The 22,307-nt window shown below is 49.1% G+C and overlaps 1 protein-coding gene across 1 annotated transcript in view; it reads right to left on the bottom strand.

Annotated features, from left to right (window-relative positions):
• Nucleotides 1-22,307, bottom strand: part of dock6 (dedicator of cytokinesis 6) — a 141,104-nt gene that overhangs the window by 89,767 nt on the left and 29,030 nt on the right. Inside the window, 5 exon segments of the mRNA XM_084328304.1 lie at nucleotides 13,955-14,117; nucleotides 16,124-16,217; nucleotides 18,579-18,709; nucleotides 18,834-18,990; nucleotides 19,862-19,942. Of these exon segments, the coding sequence (XP_084184430.1) occupies nucleotides 13,955-14,117; nucleotides 16,124-16,217; nucleotides 18,579-18,709; nucleotides 18,834-18,990; nucleotides 19,862-19,942 (626 nt within the window).

The following is a 22,307-nucleotide window of genomic DNA, read 5'->3' as shown; positions in this document are numbered from 1 at the left end:
AGACTCGGATAAATGAATGTGAAGTCATCACATTGTTTGTATGGACCCTAGAGAAAATCAATAAAAAGAGAATAAAAAAAAAGACTGTTACAAGTCGACACACTTTTAAATGCGGCGAGAGAAGGAAGAACCTTCAGCTTCAGAGTCAGTTGGAGGACATTCCAGTTGGAAGCATCAAAGGAAAAAGCAGTCTTTCCTGGAGGAACCCTAAGAACCAGCCGGTCATCTGAACGTGTAGAATAGGTTCCAAGACTCCATTCCGACAGTGTTGTGATGTAAGAGGGAGGTTTACCAATAAGGGCTTTAAAAATAAACCAATACCAATGATAGTTAGGCCTTTCAACCAGAGAAGGCCAGATCCAACTCAAGGAAATACAAGTCAACCAGCTGTCTTCTGTCTTCATGTTCCAACAATGTTCTGCTTTGGTTATCCGTGCCATCAGCCGTCCTGGAGAGAGATATCCAGATAGAGCGACTGTGGATGCAGGGACTTTGCCTCCTGCGTGCCGGAGCTGAGAGATAGCGGCGGCAAGGCGCTGGGATCCCCGGGAGATAAAGCCTCGTTCCTCTGGGCTCCCGGAGAGGAGACGGGGCCACTGGGATCCCGGAGAGGAGACAGGGCCGCTGGGATCCCCGGGAGATAAAGCTGTTCCTCTGGGCTCCTGAGAGGAGACAGGGCCGCTGGGATCCCCGGGAGATAAAGCTGTTCCTCTGGGCCCCTGAGAGGAGACAGGGCCGCTGGGATCCCCGGGAGATAAAGCTGTTCCTCTGGGCCCCTGAGAGGAGACAGGGCCGCTGGGATCCCCGGGAGATAAAGCTGTTCCTCTGGGCTCCTGAGAGGAGACGGGGCCGCTGGGATCCCCGGGAGATAAAGCCTCGTTCCTCTGGGCCCCTGAGAGGAGACGGGGCCGCTGCACAGACATAACAGCAACAAGCATGTTGTCCAAATGCCAAACGATGCATTAGTGCAGGGGTTCCCAAACGTTTCAGGCCGGGACCCAGAAAATAAGGCGTCAGAGAGCCGCAGCCCAATGCACATCGTCAGGCTTTTTTTATTTATTTTTTTGCCAGGCGACCGATTTTTTAAGCCAAATATCACTTCAATCCTATTAAGTTAGTTCAAGGTAGTTATTCATTTATATGTGCTATTTATGAGAGGGCTAACTTGTTGCAAAATAATAATGATAATAATAATAGCCTCATTAAAATACTATTGTTGCTTCGGTTGTTTTCAGCGTTTTATGTGCATAATCTGTTATTTAGTTTGAAACGTTCGTTGAAATAAGTAGATTTTTAGTTTTTGTTTATTTATTAAGTTAATATAAAACCATATAGTCACATTTTAGAATACAATAGAATAGAATTTTTAGAATACAACTAGAAACACTGTCCTGGCCTGCTTCTAAGTTCAGTGGCCTGACAAAAAAAAACGTTTTTTTTCTTCTTCTTTTTTTAAATCATCTCGCGGCCCTCCCGTGGCTGCTCGCGGCCCACCTTTGGGTCGCGACCCCGACTTTGGGAACCACTGCACTAGAGGGGAAAACTGCCTTTTCCTTTAATGCTTCCAACACCTGGAACGCCCTCCGACTGACTCTGAAGCTGAAGGTTCTTCCAACACCTGGAACGTCCTCCGACTGACTCTGAAGCTGAAGGTTCTTCCAACACCTGGAACGTCCTCCGACTGACTCTGAAGCTGAAGGTTCTTCCAACACCAGGAACGTCCTCCGACTGACCCTGAAGCTGAAGGTTCTTCCAACACCTGGAACGCCCTCCGACTGACTCTGAAGCTGAAGGTTCTTCCAACACCTGGAACGTCCTCCGACTGACTCTGAAGCTGAAGGTTCTTCCAACACCTGGAACGTCCTCCGACTGACTCTGAAGCTGAAGGTTCTTCCAACACCTGGAACGCCCTCCGACTGACTCTGAAGCTGAAGGTTCTTCCAACACCTGGAACGTCCTCCGACTGACTCTGAAGCTGAAGGTTCTTCCAACACCTGGAACGTCCTCCGACTGACTCTGAAGCTGAAGGTTCTTCCAACACCTGGAACATCCTCCGACTGACTCTGAAGCTGAAGGTTCTTCCAACACCTGGAACGTCCTCCGACTGACTCTGAAGCTGAAGGTTCTTCCAACACCTGGAACGTCCTCCGACTGACTCTGAAGCTGAAGGTTCTTCCAACACCTGGAACGTCCTCCGACTGACTCTGAAGCTGAAGGTTCTTCCAACACCTGGAACGCCCTCCGACTGACTCTGAAGCTGAAGGTTCTTCCAACACCTGGAACGCCCTCCGACTGACTCTGAAGCTGAAGGTTCTTCCAACACCTGGAACGCCCTCCGACTGACTCTGAAGCTGAAGGTTCTTCCAACACCTGGAACATCCTCCGACTGACTCTGAAGCTGAAGGTTCTTCCAACACCTGGAACGTCCTCCGACTGACTCTGAAGCTGAAGGTTCTTCCAACACCTGGAACGTCCTCCGACTGACTCTGAAGCTGAAGGTTCTTCCAACACCTGGAACGTCCTCCGACTGACTCTGAAGCTGAAGGTTCTTCCAACACCTGGAACGTCCTCCGACTGACTCTGAAGCTGAAGGTTCTTCCAACACCAGGAACGTCCTCCGACTGACCCTGAAGCTGAAGGTTCTTCCAACACCTGGAACGTCCTCCGACTGACTCTGAAGCTGAAGGTTCTTCCAACACCTGGAACGTCCTCCGACTGACTCTGAAGCTGAAGGTTCTTCCAACACCTGGAACGTCCTCCGACTGACTCTGAAGCTGAAGGTTCTTCCAACACCTGGAACGCCCTCCGACTGACTCTGAAGCTGAAGGTTCTTCCAACACCTGGAACGTCCTCCGACTGACTCTGAAGCTGAAGGTTCTTCCAACACCTGGAACGTCCTCCGACTGACTCTGAAGCTGAAGGTTCTTCCAACACCTGGAACGTCCTCCGACTGACTCTGAAGCTGAAGGTTCTTCCAACACCTGGAACGTCCTCCGACTGACTCTGAAGCTGAAGGTTCTTCCAACACCTGGAACGTCCTCCGACTGACTCTGAAGCTGAAGGTTCTTCCAACACCTGGAACGCCCTCCGACTGACTCTGAAGCTGAAGGTTCTTCCAACACCTGGAACGTCCTCCGACTGACTCTGAAGCTGAAGGTTCTTCCAACACCTGGAACGTCCTCCGACTGACTCTGAAGCTGAAGGTTCTTCCAACACCTGGAACATCCTCCGACTGACTCTGAAGCTGAAGGTTCTTCCAACACCTGGAACGTCCTCCGACTGACTCTGAAGCTGAAGGTTCTTCCAACACCTGGAACGTCCTCCGACTGACTCTGAAGCTGAAGGTTCTTCCAACACCTGGAACGTCCTCCGACTGACTCTGAAGCTGAAGGTTCTTCCAACACCTGGAACGCCCTCCGACTGACTCTGAAGCTGAAGGTTCTTCCAACACCTGGAACGCCCTCCGACTGACTCTGAAGCTGAAGGTTCTTCCAACACCTGGAACGCCCTCCGACTGACTCTGAAGCTGAAGGTTCTTCCAACACCTGGAACATCCTCCGACTGACTCTGAAGCTGAAGGTTCTTCCAACACCTGGAACGTCCTCCGACTGACTCTGAAGCTGAAGGTTCTTCCAACACCTGGAACGTCCTCCGACTGACTCTGAAGCTGAAGGTTCTTCCAACACCTGGAACGTCCTCCGACTGACTCTGAAGCTGAAGGTTCTTCCAACACCTGGAACGTCCTCCGACTGACTCTGAAGCTGAAGGTTCTTCCAACACCAGGAACGTCCTCCGACTGACCCTGAAGCTGAAGGTTCTTCCAACACCTGGAACGTCCTCCGACTGACTCTGAAGCTGAAGGTTCTTCCAACACCTGGAACGTCCTCCGACTGACTCTGAAGCTGAAGGTGCTTCCAACACCTGGAACGTCCTCCGACTGACTCTGAAGCTGAAGGTGCTTCCAACACCTGGAACGTCCTCCGACTGACTCTGAAGCTGAAGGTTCTTCCAACACCTGGAACGTCCTCCGACTGACTCTGAAGCTGAAGGTTCTTCCAACACCTGGAACGTCCTCCGACTGACTCTGAAGCTGAAGGTTCTTCCAACACCTGGAATGTCCTCCGACTGACTCTGAAGCTGAAGGTTCTTCAAACACCTGGAACGTCCTCCGACTGACTCTGAAGCTGAAGGTTCTTCCTTCTCTCGCTGCATTTAAAAGTATGATCTCCACCATTATGTGTGTCGACTTGTAACTGTCTTAGCTGATTCTTTATAGTTTATTCTTATTTATTGTGACTATACGTATAAAGTAATAATAGACTGTGTCTTGTTTTGTGAGCTTGTAAATGAGGGTAACCTCCGTGTCTTAAGAGTTTAAATAAAGATTTGAAATGAAGTGTAAGTAAGAACAATGGCAGCTGACCGAGAGAAGTGGAAACGCTCTGTGAAGGCCTTATGTGCCACTAGGCACAAAGTGGATAGGTAACAGGTAACAGTAAGTATGGTAGATGGTAGTAACAAGGGGGGGGGGGGGGGGGGCACATCTTAAAGGTGCTGTAAATGGTATTTCTTTGTTAAAATAATTGTTAAATAGCTCTACATTCTGACAGCCATCATTGATATAGAGTGTCTGGTCAGTAACATGAGTCTCCCAGTCCCTCCACTCTGCAGTAAACAGCCATCACTGATATAGAGTGTCTGGTCAGTAACATGGGTCTCTCAGTCCCTCCACTCTGCAGTAAACAGCCATCACTGATACAGAGTGTCTGGTCAGTAACATGGGTCTCCCAGTCCCTCCACTCTGCAGTAAACAGTCATCACTGATATAGTGTCTGGTCAGTAACATGGGTCTCTCAGTCCCTCCACTCTGCAGTAAACAGTCATCACTGATATAGAGTGTCTGGTCAGTAACATGGGTCTCCCAGTCCCTCCACTCTGCAGTAAACAGCCATCACTGATACAGAGTGTCTGGTCAGTAACATGGGTCTCTCAGTCCCTCCACTCTGCAGTAAACAGTCATCACTGATATAGAGTGTCTGGTCAGTAACATGGGTCTCCCAGTCCCTCCACACTGCAGTAAACAGTCATCACTGATATAGAGTGTCTGGTCAGTAACATGGGTCTCCCAGTCCCTCCACTCTGCAGTAAACAGTCATCACTGATATAGTGTCTGGTCAGTAACATGGGTATCCCAGTCCCTCCACTCTGCAGTAAACAGTCATCACTGATATAGAGTGTCTGGTCAGTAACATGGGTCTCCCAGTCCCTCCACTCTGCAGTAAACAGTCATCACTGATATAGAGTGTCTGGTCAGTAACATGGGTATCTCAGTCCCTCCACTCTGCAGTAAACAGTCATCACTGATACAGAGTGTCTGGTCAGTAACATGGGTCTCTCAGTCCCTCCACTCTGCAGTAAACAGCCATCACTGATACAGAGTGTCTGGTCAGTAACATGGGTCTCTCAGTCCCTCCACTCTGCAGTAAACAGTCATCACTGATACAGAGTGTCTGGTCAGTAACATGGGTCTCCCAGTCCCTCCACTCTGCAGTAAACAGCCATCACTGATACAGAGTGTCTGGTCAGTAACATGGGTCTCCCAGTCCCTCCGCTCTGCAGTAAACAGTCATCACTGATACAGAGTGTCTGGTCAGTAACATGGGTCTCCCAGTCCCTCCACTCTGCAGTAAACAGTCATCACTGATATAGTGTGTCTGGTCAGTAACATGGGTCTCCCAGTCCCTCCACTCTGCAGTAAACAGTCATCACTGATACAGAGTGTCTGGTCAGTAACATGGGTCTCCCAGTCCCTCCACTCTGCAGTAAACAGTCATCACTGATACAGAGTGTCTGGTCAGTAACATGGGTCTCCCAGTCCCTCCGCTCTGCAGTAAACAGTCATCACTGATACAGAGTGTCTGGTCAGTAACATGGGTCTCCCAGTCCCTCCACTCTGCAGTAAACAGCCATCACTGATACAGAGTGTCTGGTCAGTAACATGGGTCTCCCAGTCCCTCCACTCTGCAGTAAACAGTCATCACTGATATAGAGTGTCTGGTCAGTAACATGGGTCTCTCAGTCCCTCCACTCTGCAGTAAACAGTCATCACTGATATAGAGTGTCTGGTCAGTAACATGGGTCTCTCAGTCCCTCCACTCTGCAGTAAACAGTCATCACTGATATAGAGTGTCTGGTCAGTAACATGGGTCTCCCAGTCCCTCCACTCTGCAGTAAACAGTCATCACTGATACAGAGTGTCTGGTCAGTAACATGGGTCTCCCAGTCCCTCCACTCTGCAGTAAACAGTCATCACTGATATAGAGTGTCTGGTCAGTAACATGGGTCTCCCAGTCCCTCCACTCTGCAGTAAACAGTCATCACTGATATAGAGTGTCTGGTCAGTAACATGGGTCTCTCAGTCCCTCCACTCTGCAGTAAACAGTCATCACTGATATAGTGTCTGGTCAGTAACATGGGTCTCCCAGTCCCTCCACTCTGCAGTAAACAGTCATCACTGATATAGAGTGTCTGGTCAGTAACATGGGTCTCCCAGTCCCTCCGCTCTGCAGTAAACAGTCATCACTGATATAGAGTGTCTGGTCAGTAACATGGGTCTCTCAGTCCCTCCACTCTGCAGTAAACAGTCATCACTGATACAGAGTGTCTGGTCAGTAACATGGGTCTCCCAGTCCCTCCACTCTGCAGTAAACAGCCATCACTGATATAGAGTGTCTGGTCAGTAACATGGGTCTCCCAGTCCCTCCACTCTGCAGTAAACAGTCATCACTGATACAGAGTGTCTGGTCAGTAACATGGGTCTCTCAGTCCCTCCACTCTGCAGTAAACAGTCATCACTGATACAGAGTGTCTGGTCAGTAACACGGGTCTCTCAGTCCCTCCACTCTGCAGTAAACAGTCATCACTGATACAGAGTGTCTGGTCAGTAACATGGGTCTCTCAGTCCCTCCACTCTGCAGTAAACAGACATCACTGATATAGTGTCTGGTCAGTAACATGGGTCTCTCAGTCCCTCCACTCTGCAGTAAACAGTCATCACTGATACAGAGTGTCTGGTCAGTAACATGGGTCTCCCAGTCCCTCCACTCTGCAGTAAACAGTCATCACTGATACAGAGTGTCTGGTCAGTAACATGGGTCTCCCAGTCCCTCCGCTCTGCAGTAAACAGTCATCACTGATATAGAGTGTCTGGTCAGTAACATGGGTCTCTCAGTCCCTCCACTCTGCAGTAAACAGTCATCACTGATACAGAGTGTCTGGTCAGTAACATGGGTCTCCCAGTCCCTCCACTCTGCAGTAAACAGCCATCACTGATATAGAGTGTCTGGTCAGTAACATGGGTCTCCCAGTCCCTCCACTCTGCAGTAAACAGTCATCACTGATACAGAGTGTCTGGTCAGTAACATGGGTCTCTCAGTCCCTCCACTCTGCAGTAAACAGTCATCACTGATACAGAGTGTCTGGTCAGTAACACGGGTCTCTCAGTCCCTCCACTCTGCAGTAAACAGTCATCACTGATACAGAGTGTCTGGTCAGTAACATGGGTCTCTCAGTCCCTCCACTCTGCAGTAAACAGACATCACTGATATAGTGTCTGGTCAGTAACATGGGTCTCTCAGTCCCTCCACTCTGCAGTAAACAGTCATCACTGATACAGAGTGTCTGGTCAGTAACATGGGTCTCTCAGTCCCTCCACTCTGCAGTAAACAGTCATCACTGATACAGAGTGTCTGGTCAGTAACATGGGTCTCCCAGTCCCTCCACTCTGCAGTAAACAGTCATCACTGATATAGTGTGTCTGGTCAGTAACATGGGTCTCCCAGTCCCTCCACTCTGCAGTAAACAGTCATCACTGATACAGAGTGTCTGGTCAGTAACATGGGTCTCCCAGTCCCTCCACTCTGCAGTAAACAGTCATCACTGATACAGAGTGTCTGGTCAGTAACATGGGTCTCCCAGTCCCTCCGCTCTGCAGTAAACAGTCATCACTGATACAGAGTGTCTGGTCAGTAACATGGGTCTCCCAGTCCCTCCACTCTGCAGTAAACAGCCATCACTGATACAGAGTGTCTGGTCAGTAACATGGGTCTCCCAGTCCCTCCACTCTGCAGTAAACAGTCATCACTGATATAGAGTGTCTGGTCAGTAACATGGGTCTCTCAGTCCCTCCACTCTGCAGTAAACAGTCATCACTGATATAGAGTGTCTGGTCAGTAACATGGGTCTCTCAGTCCCTCCACTCTGCAGTAAACAGTCATCACTGATATAGAGTGTCTGGTCAGTAACATGGGTCTCCCAGTCCCTCCACTCTGCAGTAAACAGTCATCACTGATACAGAGTGTCTGGTCAGTAACATGGGTCTCCCAGTCCCTCCACTCTGCAGTAAACAGTCATCACTGATATAGAGTGTCTGGTCAGTAACATGGGTCTCCCAGTCCCTCCACTCTGCAGTAAACAGTCATCACTGATATAGAGTGTCTGGTCAGTAACATGGGTCTCTCAGTCCCTCCACTCTGCAGTAAACAGTCATCACTGATATAGTGTCTGGTCAGTAACATGGGTCTCCCAGTCCCTCCACTCTGCAGTAAACAGTCATCACTGATATAGAGTGTCTGGTCAGTAACATGGGTCTCCCAGTCCCTCCGCTCTGCAGTAAACAGTCATCACTGATATAGAGTGTCTGGTCAGTAACATGGGTCTCTCAGTCCCTCCACTCTGCAGTAAACAGTCATCACTGATACAGAGTGTCTGGTCAGTAACATGGGTCTCCCAGTCCCTCCACTCTGCAGTAAACAGCCATCACTGATATAGAGTGTCTGGTCAGTAACATGGGTCTCCCAGTCCCTCCACTCTGCAGTAAACAGTCATCACTGATACAGAGTGTCTGGTCAGTAACATGGGTCTCTCAGTCCCTCCACTCTGCAGTAAACAGTCATCACTGATACAGAGTGTCTGGTCAGTAACACGGGTCTCTCAGTCCCTCCACTCTGCAGTAAACAGTCATCACTGATACAGAGTGTCTGGTCAGTAACATGGGTCTCTCAGTCCCTCCACTCTGCAGTAAACAGACATCACTGATATAGTGTCTGGTCAGTAACATGGGTCTCTCAGTCCCTCCACTCTGCAGTAAACAGTCATCACTGATACAGAGTGTCTGGTCAGTAACATGGGTCTCTCAGTCCCTCCACTCTGCAGTAAACAGTCATCACTGATACAGAGTGTCTGGTCAGTAACATGGGTCTCCCAGTCCCTCCTGCTCTGCAGTAAACAGTCATCACTGATATATAGTGTCTGGTCAGTAACATGGGTCTCCCAGTCCCTCCTGCTCTGCAGTAAACAGTCATCACTGATATAGAGTGTCTGGTCAGTAACATGGGTCTCTCAGTCCCTCCACTCTGCAGTAAACAGTCATCACTGATATAGAGTGTCTGGTCAGTAACATGGGTCTCCCAGTCCCTCCACTCTGCAGTAAACAGCCATCACTGATATAGAGTGTCTGGTCAGTAACATGGGTCTCCCAGTCCCTCCACTCTGCAGTAAACAGTCATCACTGATATAGAGTGTCTGGTCAGTAACATGGGTCTCTCAGTCCCTCCACTCTGCAGTAAACAGTCATCACTGATATAGTGTCTGGTCAGTAACATGGGTCTCTCAGTCCCTCCACTCTGCAGTAAACAGTCATCACTGATATAGAGTGTCTGGTCAGTAACATGGGTCTCTCAGTCCCTCCACTCTGCAGTAAACAGTCATCACTGATATAGAGTGTCTGGTCAGTAACATGGGTCTCCCAGTCCCTCCACTCTGCAGTAAACAGTCATCACTGATATAGAGTGTCTGGTCAGTAACATGGGTCTCCCAGTCCCTCCACTCTGCAGTAAACAGCCATCACTGATACAGAGTGTCTGGTCAGTAACATGGGTCTCCCAGTCCCTCCACTCTGCAGTAAACAGCCATCACTGATACAGAGTGTCTGGTCAGTAACATGGGTCTCTCAGTCCCTCCACTCTGCAGTAAACAGTCATCACTGATATAGAGTGTCTGGTCAGTAACATGGGTCTCCCAGTCCCTCCACTCTGCAGTAAACAGTCATCACTGATATACAGTGTCTGGTCAGTAACATGGGTCTCCCAGTCCCTCCACTCTGCAGTAAACAGCCATCACTGATATAGAGTGTCTGGTCAGTAACATGGGTCTCCCAGTCCCTCCACTCTGCAGTAAACAGTCATCACTGATATAGAGTGTCTGGTCAGTAACATGGGTCTCCCAGTCCCTCCATTCTGCAGTAAACAGTCATCACTGATATACAGTGTCTGGTCAGTAACATGGGTCTCCCAGTCCCTCCACTCTGCAGTAAACAGCCATCACTGATATAGAGTGTCTGGTCAGTAACATGGGTCTCCCAGTCCCTCCACTCTGCAGTAAACAGTCATCACTGATATAGAGTGTCTGGTCAGTAACATGGGTCTCCCAGTCCCTCCACTCTGCAGTAAACAGTCATCACTGATATATAGTGTCTGGTCAGTAACATGGGTCTCCCAGTCCCTCCACTCTGCAGTAAACAGTCATCACTGATACAGAGTGTCTGGTCAGTAACATGGGTCTCCCAGTCCCTCCACTCTGCAGTAAACAGTCATCACTGATATATAGTGTCTGGTCAGTAACATGGGTCTCCCAGTCCCTCCACTCTGCAGTAAACAGCCATCACTGATATAGAGTGTCTGGTCAGTAACATGGGTCTCCCAGTCCCTCCACTCTGCAGTAAACAGCCATCACTGATATAGAGTGTCTGGTCAGTAACATGGGTTCTGTCCGCAGGTCCAGACGGCCGCTCTGCAGACGGAGGTCCGGGTGACTCGGGACAAGCTGGTGCTCGTGGAGCAGGAAGAGGCGGAGCTGAGGACCCAGGTGACCCGGCTGGAGACGCAGCTCCGTGACTCCTCCCCCGACAGCATCACGCAGCTCCGTGACTCCTCCCCCGACAGCATCACGCAGCTCCAGGTGAGTCTGAGTGTGTCTCTATTAGGGCTGTCACTTTAGTGTCACTTTTTGAATTTGAAATTCGTTGCAGACAAGTTCGAATTAGAATTTCAGTGTAAAAAAAAAACTACAGTGTCTAAACTACAGAGTGAGGTCATCATGCTGTCTAAACTACAGAGTGTCTAAACTACAGAGTGTCTAAACTACAGAGTGAGGTCATCATGCTGTCTAAACTACAGAGTGAGGTCATCATACTGTCTAAACTACAGAGTGTCTAAACTACAGAGTGAGGTCATCATGCTGTCTAAACTACAGAGTGAGGTCATCATGCTGTCTAAACTACAGAGTGTCTAAACTACAGAGTGTCTAAACTACAGAGTCTAAACTACAGAGTGTCTAAACTACAGAGTGTCTAAACTACAGAGTGAGGTCATCATGCTGTCTAAACTACAGAGTGAGGTCATCATGCTGTCTAAACTACAGAGTGTCTAAACTACAGAGTGAGGTCATCATGCTGTCTAAACTACAGAGTGTCTAAACTACAGAGTGTCTAAACTACAGAGTGGTGTCTAAACTACAGAGTGTCTAAACTACAGAGTGTCTAAACTACAGAGTGAGGTCATCATGCTGTCTAAACTACAGAGTGAGGTCATCATGCTGTCTAAACTACAGAGTGAGGTCATCATGCTGTCTAAACTACAGAGTGTCTAAACTACAGAGTGTCTAAACTACAGAGTGAGGTCATCATGCTGTCTAAACTACAGAGTGAGGTCATCATGCTGTCTAAACTACAGAGTGGTGTCTAAACTACAGAGTGTCTAAACTACAGATGACCATGTTCTTGTTTTATCTCACAGAGTAAAGCTCCATGAACTCTTCATGACTGTTTCCACAACGTCTGCATCCAGCTGTGGCAGTGAGAAGCACTGTGTGACATGATCATCCAGCCTCTGACATCATCGTGCAGCCTCTGACATCATCGTGCAGCCTCTGACATCATCGTGCAGCCTCTGCCTCTGACATCATCGTGCAGCCTCTGACATCATCATGCAGCCTGTGTCTGATTGCACTGATGCAGTGTGTGTCAGTGGGCTTGATTGCTCAGCTGCGAACAGCGGTCATTATTGCTCGGCAGAGGTCCGTTATCGAGTAATAACGGACCTCTGCCGAGCGCTATTGACCAATCACAATCAAGCATTTCGGCGAATGTTAAAACGCCATGTAATAAGAGACAATATCATATGCCCATTTAACACATTTAGATCAACTCAAAAAGGAGATTGACATTTCATTTTTTAAGCTCTTCCAGACATTTAAGTGTAAAACAATCTATTGTTTTGAATACAAATAGACCTCCTGTTCACTGTAAAGTGCCACGTTTTGATATATCGAGCTTTCAAATGTTCACACCCTATTAAAGAAACTTGAAATAACACACAAACTAAAAGCCCTTCCTACCTCTCTCTCCCAAACCGTTCCTCCAACAATTGTTGCATGATCATGTATACATTTATTATGTATTATATTTTTTATGTTGCAATATCAACATTATCTGGCCATCCTCAGTAAATACTATCAAACTCCTCTGACCTCATCTGGTCTGGGACACGCACACACACACACGCACACACACACACACACACACACACACACACACACACACACACACACACACACACACACACACACACACACACACACACACACACACACACACACACACACACACACACACACACACACACACACACACACACACACACACACACACACACACACACACAGAGAGAAAGGGAGCATGGTTATAGCAGACTTAATGATTTTTTTTATATTTCAGCTAATGAAGTTAAATGTTTATTATCATCAACTATCTCAGTTGCCTTTTGAGTCTGAAAGGGTCTGAAATTAAATTAAATAATTAAACTAGGACAGTGGGTCTTTCATGTGTTTATGACTACATGCGTGTGTGTGGGGGGGGCGTGTTGTACATACCAGGGATTCACGCTAGGCCGCTTTTATGACAAATGCCGGAAAATGTAATTCCCTCCGGACATTCGGGGCCTAGTCATTTAACATCTCTCAATATCACGGCAATTTAGCATTAATTTAGGCTTATTAACGCCGCATAAATCAGACAACGTTACTCTCACGAAATCTGCGGTTTCGAATCGTCTGTCCCTCTGCGGAGCTCGCCGTGACGTAGCGTCTAGACTAGTGTGTGTGGTGCTGACCTGTAGTACCGTGTACTGACCTGTAGTACCGTGTACTGACCTGTAGGTGGTGTGGGGCGTGTACTGACCTGTAGTACCGTGTACTGACCTGTAGGTGGTGTGGGGCGTGTACTGGCCTGTAGTACCGTGTACTGACCTGTAGGTGGTGTGGGGCGTGTACTGGCCTGTAGTACCGTGTACTGACCTGTAGGTGGTGTGTGGGGCGTGTACTGGCCTGTAGTACCGTGTACTGACCTGTAGGTGGTGTGGGGCGTGTACTGACCTGTAGTACCGTGTACTGACCTGTAGGTGGTGTGTGGGGCGTGTACTGGCCTGTAGTACCGTGTACTGGCCTGTAGGTGGTGTGTGGGGCGTGTACTGGCCTGTAGTACCGTGTACTGACCTGTAGGTGGTGTGGGGCGTGTACTGACCTGTAGTACCGTGTACTGACCTGTAGGTGGTGTGTGGGGCGTGTACTGACCTGTAGTACCGTGTACTGACCTGTAGGTGGTGTGTGGGGCGTGTACTGACCTGTAGTACCGTGTACTGACCTGTAGGTGGTGTGGGGCGTGCACTGACCTGTAGTACCGTGTACTGACCTGTAGGTGGTGTGTGGGGTGTGTACTGACCTGTAGTACCGTGCACTGACCTGTAGGTGGTGTGTGGGGCGTGTACTGACCTGTAGTACCGTGTACTGACCTGTAGGTGGTATGTGGGGTGTGCACTGACCTGTAGTACCGTGTACTGACCTGTAGGTGGTGTGGGGCGTGTACACGTAGCGTGCGGGGAACTCCAGCACGTCCTTGGTGGGGCGCACGCGCAGGTCGGGGTAGGGCTTGACGTGCAGCAGCTCCGGAGACAGGCAGTAGTGGGGCGTGTCGGGGGCGGGGGAGATGTCTATCTTCAGCTGGGCTGGGGGGGGGGGGGGGGGGGGGGGCAGACACACACAAAACAGAGAGAGTTGAGTGACTCACACTCACCCGTCTTATTTTCATAATACAACGTTTCCGAATGGACGTTTGGATTAAACCAAGTGCAGGCAGTGATGCTGAACTTTCCCAGCGGGACACAAGTTGCTTAACGTTACACAGGTATGTTATTCACGTTAATTAAGCAGAGCGCAGCCCTTTAGCTTTTAACGTTAAGATAGCAAGGAGCCGTCGGCCAACAAAGATGTAGTTTCAACAAATGGATTCACAAAATGGATTACCATCCAAACGTTATTGAAGACTCCCGTGACCAGTGAGTAGGTACTACTACTCTTAATAACCGCAGCAATATGCGCTACATTTATATGCGTAAATGTGCCTAAAGTCCAGACTCGACGGTACTGAACCAGAACAATTATTTAGGAGCACATTTATTGCACGATTAAAAACTAAGGTTCGAACATCCGTTCGAAAATCCCTAGCGTGGTTCGAATGCCAAAAACAGGCTTCGGGGAAACAGCCCTATAAATAAACACATCCTCGTTATAAACACAAATGTTCAGCCTCACTTATATAAAACACCATATAAACACAGCCTGTTTTGCGTGTGAAGTGAATCGATGGGCCTGCGCCCCGCTATTCTACTCGGTAGTTGTAGTCTATCGTGCGATTAAAGACCATGTCCCCGTCTCTGCGTAGAGTCCATACATCCAACACCAAATCCCATAATTCCTAGCAAACAATCGAAACGAAAGACTCTGTGAAGTGAAGATGAAAATGAATGTGGCCTATTGCATCGCCAAAGAAGAACCTCCTTTCAATAAGTTTAAGCCACTAGTTTTGCTGTCAAAAGCGCAAAACCTAAACACGGTTATGTCGCAACACGGTCACATATACACATACCGTAGTAACTTTGAGACTTTGTATAGTGTGTACTGTATAGTGTGTACTGTATATAGTGTGTACTAGGGGTGGACGGTATAAACGGTATACGGTATAAACGGTATGAATTTGCTGTACGGTATGGATTTTGACTATACTGTGTAACCGGTAGAGCAGCTCTAAAATAGCAATGACGTCATGTAACCACAGCGCGACTATTTCAATCGCATTTGCCCCTAAAAATAGATAGAATTAGTCATAGATAATAGATATGTGCAAACTGGAAAAAGTTATTTAGGAGGCTTCGCGCAGTGGGCGTGTCAACACGCAATTGTCATTTCATAATAAACACATATCACCGCGGCGCACAGCAAGTTTCAATTTCAGTTCCTGGCATTTTTAACCAGTGGAGAAAGGTAAGAGATTTCCCTATCGTTTTTCTTATATGAATTATTCTACGTTAATAAAACATACCTGGTGATCAACTACAGTTTGCTGTAAACATTACGATATGCGTGTAGTGTTCTGATAACGACGGCTGCAGCGGGAGGACGGCTGCAGCAGTGGATTTGCTAATAGCATGCAGCTGCAGAGCCGCAGAGCCAGGGGCGCTTTCAGGTCTGGTCACAGGCCCGCTCAACAGCGCCCCCCCACCCAACGGCTGAATTGCCAATGGCTGAATTGGAGTATTGCACAGTGCAATACTCCAATTCAGTTGGGTGGGGGGGCGCTGTTGAGCGGGCCTGTGACCAGACCTGAAAGCGCCCCTGGCTCTGCGGCTCTGCAGCTGCATATGCTTCTAGCAAAATCCAGCATCCAGCCCCGCTGTTTGCAATGGGAGCAGGAGTCTCGACTCGGGACTTATTTTATTTGGAATATAATGACTTTATACGCAAAAGTAGCCTAGTTTTAAGTTAAAATATTATAAATCTACATGCCTTGAGGATGTCATTCTTTATATAGCCTGCCTATTAGGCAAAAAAAATTATTCTAACGGAAACACTGATACCGTGATATATACCGTTACCGTCTATGCTTCAAATTATACCGTGATATAAATTTTAGACCATACCGTCCACCCCTGTGTACTGTATGCGTCATGCTCACCTGTGACGGGCCTCAGCCGACGAAGGACAGAGGACGGTCTGCGCATGTCTGCCAGGAACTTATAGAGGTCTTCATCACTCAGCCTGTCGCCCTCCTACACACACACACACACACACACACACACACAGACACAGACACACACACACACACACACACACACACACACACACACACACACACAGACACACACACAGACACAGACAGACAGACACAGACACAGACACACACACACACACACGTCACACAGACACAGACACAGACACACACACACGGGGTAATCAGATATCTGGCAGGGGGGGGGGTTACATTTTAAACCACGCCTCCACACATACATAACCAACAAACAGACCACGCCTCCACACATACATAACCAACAAACAGACCACGCCTCCACACATACATAACCAACAGACAAACACAGGCCACGCCTCCACACATACATAACCAACAGACAAACACAGGCCACGCCTCCACACATACATAACCAACAGACAAACACAGGCCACGCCTCCACACATACATAACCAACAGACCACGCCTCCACACATACATAACCAACAGACCACGCCTCCACACATACATAACCAACAGGCCACGCCTCCACACATACATAACCAACAGGCCACGCCTCCACACATACATAACCAACAGGCCACGCCTCCACACATACATAACCAACAGGCCACGCCTCCACACATACATAACCAACAGGCCACGCCTCCACACATACATAACCAACAGGCCACGCCTCCACACATACATAACCAACAGTCAAACACAGACCACGCCTCCACACATACATAACCAACAGACCACGCCTCCACACATACATAACCAACAGGCCACGCCTCCACACATACATAACCAACAGACCACGCCTCCACACATACATAACCAACAGTCAAACACAGACCACGCCTCCACACATACATAACCAACAGACCACGCCTCCACACATACATAACCAACAGGCCACGCCTCCACACATACATAACCAACAGACCACGCCTCCACACATACATAACCAACAGACAAACACAGACCACGCCTCCACACATACATAACCAACAGGCCACGCCTCCACACATACATAACCAACAGGCCACGCCTCCACACATACATAACCAACAGTCAAACACAAACAGCAGTGATACGGGGTCGTGACCTCAGCAGCCTCAGGGACCAGTAGGACACACCCCCCTCTCAGAGGGACCAGTAGGAGGCACCCGCCTGGCGCTCAGACACTCCCCCCTCTCAGAGGGACCAGTAGGAGGCACCCGCCTGGCGCTCAGACACACCCCCCTCTCAGAGGGACCAGTAGGAGGCACCCGCCTGGCGCTCAGACACACCCCCCTCTCAGAGGGACCAGTAGGACACACCCCCCTCTCAGAGGGACCAGTAGGAGGCACCCGCCTGGCACTCAGACACTCCCCCCTCTCAGAGACCAGTAGGAGGCACCCGCCTGGCGCTCAGACACACCCCCCTCTCAGTAGGGGTCACCCGCCATGCCCAGCCCTAGTAGGGGTCACCCACCCTGCCCAGCCCTAGTAGGGGTCACCCACCCTGCCCAGCCCTAGTAGGGGTCACCCACCCTGCCCAGCCCTAGTAGGGGTCACCCACCCTGCCCAGCCCTAGTAGGGGTCACCCGCCCTGCCCAGCCCTAGTAGGGGTCACCCGCCCGGTGCCCAGCCCTAGTAGGGGTCACCCGCCCTGCCCAGCCCTAGTAGGGGTCACCCGCCCTGCCCAGCCCTAGTAGGGGTCACCCGCCCTGCCCAGCCCTAGTAGGGGTCACCCGCCCTGCCCAGCCCTAGTAGGGGTCACCCGCCCGGTGCCCAGCCCTAGTAGGGGTCACCCGCCCTGCCCAGCCCTAGTAGGGGTCACCCGCCCGGTGCCCGGCCCTAGTAGGGGTCACCCGCCCTGCCCGGCCCTAGTAGGGGTCACCCGCCCTGCCCGGCCCTAGTAGGGGTCACCCGCCCGGTGCCCGGCCCTAGTAGGGGTCACCCGCCCTGCCCAGCCCTAGTAGGGGTCACCCGCCCTGCCCGGCCCTAGTAGGGGTCACCCGCCCGGTGCCCGGCCCTAGTAGGGGTCACCCGCCCTGCCCAGCCCTAGTAGGGGTCACCCGCCCTGCCCGGCCCTAGTAGGGGTCACCCGCCCGGTGCCCGGCCCTAGTAGGGGTCACCCGCCCTGCCCGGCCCTAGTAGGGGTCACCCGCCCTGCCCAGCCCTAGTAGGGGTCACCCGCCCTGCCCAGCCCTAGTAGGGGTCACCCGCCCGGTGCCCAGCCCTAGTAGGGGTCACCCGCCCTGCCCGGCCCTAGTAGGGGTCACCCTAACCCTAACCCTAGTAGGGGTCACCCTAACCCTAACCCTAGTAGGGGTCACCCTAACCCTAACCCTAGTAGGGGTCACCCTAACCCTAACCCTAGTAGGGGTCACCCGCCCGGCGCTCGGACCCACCTGCTTGAAGAAGTTGGTGACGGTCAGGGTGGCCGGACGGAAGGTGGCGAAGTTGCACATGTCCTCGCCCACGCTCATCCTCTCGAAGCCCTTCTTCTTCCTGTCGTTCCAGGTGCCGTGACCCTTCCGCTCTGTGGGGAGACCACCACGTATAAATCACATATATATCACAAGTTTTATTTTTTATATTTTCACCACCTGGTGGCGCCGGTGTGCGGTGGCCACAGGGACAGCGGGAGGAGGAGTGAGCGGTACCGGAGTCGGAGTCCGGGTCGGAGCGGTCCAGGCCGCCCACGCTGCTGACGATGTTCAGGAGGTGGATGGCGGTCCAGGCGAACGGCATGCGGAACCGACCCAGACGAGTGCAGGACGCCTCGGCCTGGGAGCGCAGCTTCTCCAGCTTCTCCTTGTGCTGCGGAGAGAGAGAGAGAGAGAGAGAGAGAGAGAGAGAGAGAGAGAGAGAGAGAGAGAGAGAGAGAGAGAGAGAGAGAGAGAGAGAGAGAGAACATGTGATCAGGTGCTGCGGAGAGAGAGAGAGAGAGAGAACATGTGACCAGGTACTGCGGAGAGAGAGAAGTCAACTAGACAACTAGTCAACTAGTCAACTAGACAACTAGACAACTAGTCAACTAGACAACTAGACACCTAGACAACTAGACAACTAGACAACTAGACACCTAGACAACTAGTCAACTAGTCAACTAGACAACTAGTCAACTAGACAACTAGACAACTAGACAACTAGACAACTAGACAACTAGACACCTAGACAACTAGACAACTAGACACCTAGACAACTAGTCAACTAGACAACTAGTCAACTAGACAACTAGTCAACTAGACAACTAGACAACTAGTCAACTAGACAACTAGACAACTAGTCAACTAGACAACTAGACAACTAGACACCTAGACAACTAGTCAACTAGACAACTAGTCAACTAGACAACTAGTCAACTAGACACCTAGACATCTAGTCAACTAGACAACTAGTCAACTAGACAACTAGTCAACTAGACATCTAGTCAACTAGACAACTAGTCAACTAGACAACTAGTCAACTAGACACCTAGTCAACTAGACAACTAGTCAACTAGACAACTAGTCCACTAGACAACTAGTCAACTAGACAACTAGACAACTAGTCCACTAGACAACTAGACAACTAGTCAACTAGACAACTAATCCACTAGACAACTAGACAACTAGTCAGAAACAGTTGAGAAAGGCTGAGCAGCCAGACAGAGTAGCGAGGCGGTCCGGCTCGTCTCCTGAACACTGACCTTGGAGGAGTCCGACTCCTTCATCACCATGTAGGGCTCACAGCACTCCCCAATGTCCCCCTGTTGGAGCACCTTCTCCAGCTGGAACACACAGACACCAGGCCGTTAGAGCTGGAGGAACACAGGGTTAACCCTAACCCTAACCCTGTTGGAGCACCTTCTCCAGCTGGAACACACAGACACCAGGCCGTTAGAGCTGGAGGAACACAGGGTTAACCCTAACCCTAACCCTGTTGGAGCACCTTCTCCAGCTGGAACACAGAGACACCACGCTGTTAGAGCTGGAGGAACAGGGTTAAAGCTGGAACACAGAGACACCAGGCTGTTAGAGCTGGAGGAACAGGGTTGGGCACCGAGAACCGGTTCTAATAGGAACCGGTTCCAGAATCAGGAAGTGTCGGGGGCAGCGTGAGCCTCCCACGCGTTACTCCTCGCCACTGAGAGATCGAGCTGCGCAGGTGAAAAGATGCGACTGCTGTTACCTCAAGTACCGGAGGGGACTTGTGCTATGTATGACTTAGTCCACATTGCAGCCGGCTTGTGGGAGGCAAGAAACAGCGTCCGTGACAGGGGAGGGTTGAATTGGATGATACGAAATTGGGATGGGAGAAAAAATAGAAAAATGGGAGAAAAAGTGGATCAAAAAAAAAAAAGGAACCGGTTCCTAACTTCCGGTTCTGGAACCCGAAGTAACATATTTGCATTTCGATTCTTAATTTCGAGTAAAAAAAATAAAAAAAATTACTTTGTTAATTAATACCCTAGTTACAGTACAGCAACCAAATTAAACTGTATCAAGTTAACTGACTAAGATTTAAAAAAAAAAAAATGTAAATCTCCTGCGAAATAAGCTGTGACCTGTTTTGACCTGCACCTCAAAGAATCGGAATCGAGAATAGTTTAGAACAGGAATCTAAGGGCGCTTTCACATATAGTTCTGGTGGACTCGGTGCGGTTCTGGTGGTGAAGTTGCAACATTGTTGCATTCATCATTTGGTTCGTCTGCATTCACACAGCAATTTGTCAGGCGCAACGAACTATCTGAACAATGTCACGCGGTCGAAAAGGGAGCTCGTCTATTGGACACAATGGAGAGTGGAAATCCCTCCCCTTCAGGAAGTGAAATCCGCAAAAAAACAAACAGCCGCAAGAAGCGTGATAGTAGAAGAGTGTGGCATTGATCCATCGTTCGATTATAACCCATTACCGCCATCCTCTCGCTAAACAACTTGTACACCTCGTTGTTTTTGTGAGTGCCACAAGCAGCGGTTTTATTTGGTCTTCTGCCCATACATCGATCAGGGCTTTCACTTCATCATTCGCCCAAGTCTGTCCACGAGACATGTTTACAGTGTGCTTGTTTTGCAGTGAATGCCGCGCGCTGCGGTAATAATAATAATAATAATAATAATAATAATAATAATAAGCCGCAGTGTTTTTTTCTTCCTTCTACCCAAGATGCACAGTTTATCAGGTGACTTCCTATATTTGGTCCGCGTTTGGTCCGATGAAGTGAACCGAGACCTATGTTTTTTGGCGGACCAGAGTTTGCGTGTTTGGTCCGCACTAGAGTTCGACTGCGCATTCACACCACCCCAAAAAAGCGGACTACCGAATTCTGGTCCAATAGTCCGGACCAAACAGCTCTGGTGTGAAAGCACCCTAAGTGGATAATCGGAACCGGAACCGTTCAAATCCAAACGATGCCCAACCCTATGGAGGAACACACAGGGTTAAAGCTGCGTGGACGTTCTAGAAGGCATCTGTAAAGTAGCATAATGAGATTGGATTTCTATGTATATATATACATTTATATATTTATATTTACTAGGGCTGTACCGAATAGTTCGAAGCTTCGTTCATAATGATGACATTCAAATTCTAAATCAACATTCGAATTTTAAATTTTTTATAAAAGAATATAATAATATCATTTTTTTTTACGTGTCTATTCATTCTGTTTAAACCAATGGGGTTTTTCTTCACAGTTGCAGATAAAGATTGGGCTACACTAATATTATAGTATTATACTATTATAGTATATGACTCATCATAAAAAGTTAAATAAAACATGTATCATAAATGATGTAGCCTGTCTGCATCCGCTCGGCGCTCCATCAAGACGTCACCATCACCTTCGTACCAACCGTGCCCTGATTGGATTATTTATGTTGACGAAACTGATAATAATAAAAAAATAATACAAATGTTATCAGATTAAGCACTTTATTCAAATTGAGGATTTAGTTTGAGGATAACATTTTTTTTTAATTTAAAATAAAAAACTATAAAATAGATTATGATGACAGACATTCGAAGCTTCGTTCAAATACCTCAATAGAAGCTTCGAATGTTAAAAAAAATACATTCGGTACAGCCCTAATATTTACTGCATATATATATATATATATATGCATATCCGTCTGAATATACCTGCATAATCCTT

Source organism: Notolepis coatsorum (genome assembly GCF_963971535.1).
Source record: "Notolepis coatsorum genome assembly, chromosome: 14".
Taxonomy (NCBI): domain Eukaryota; kingdom Metazoa; phylum Chordata; class Actinopteri; order Aulopiformes; family Paralepididae; genus Notolepis; species Notolepis coatsorum.
This window is presented reverse-complemented; position numbering and strand designations above follow the sequence as displayed.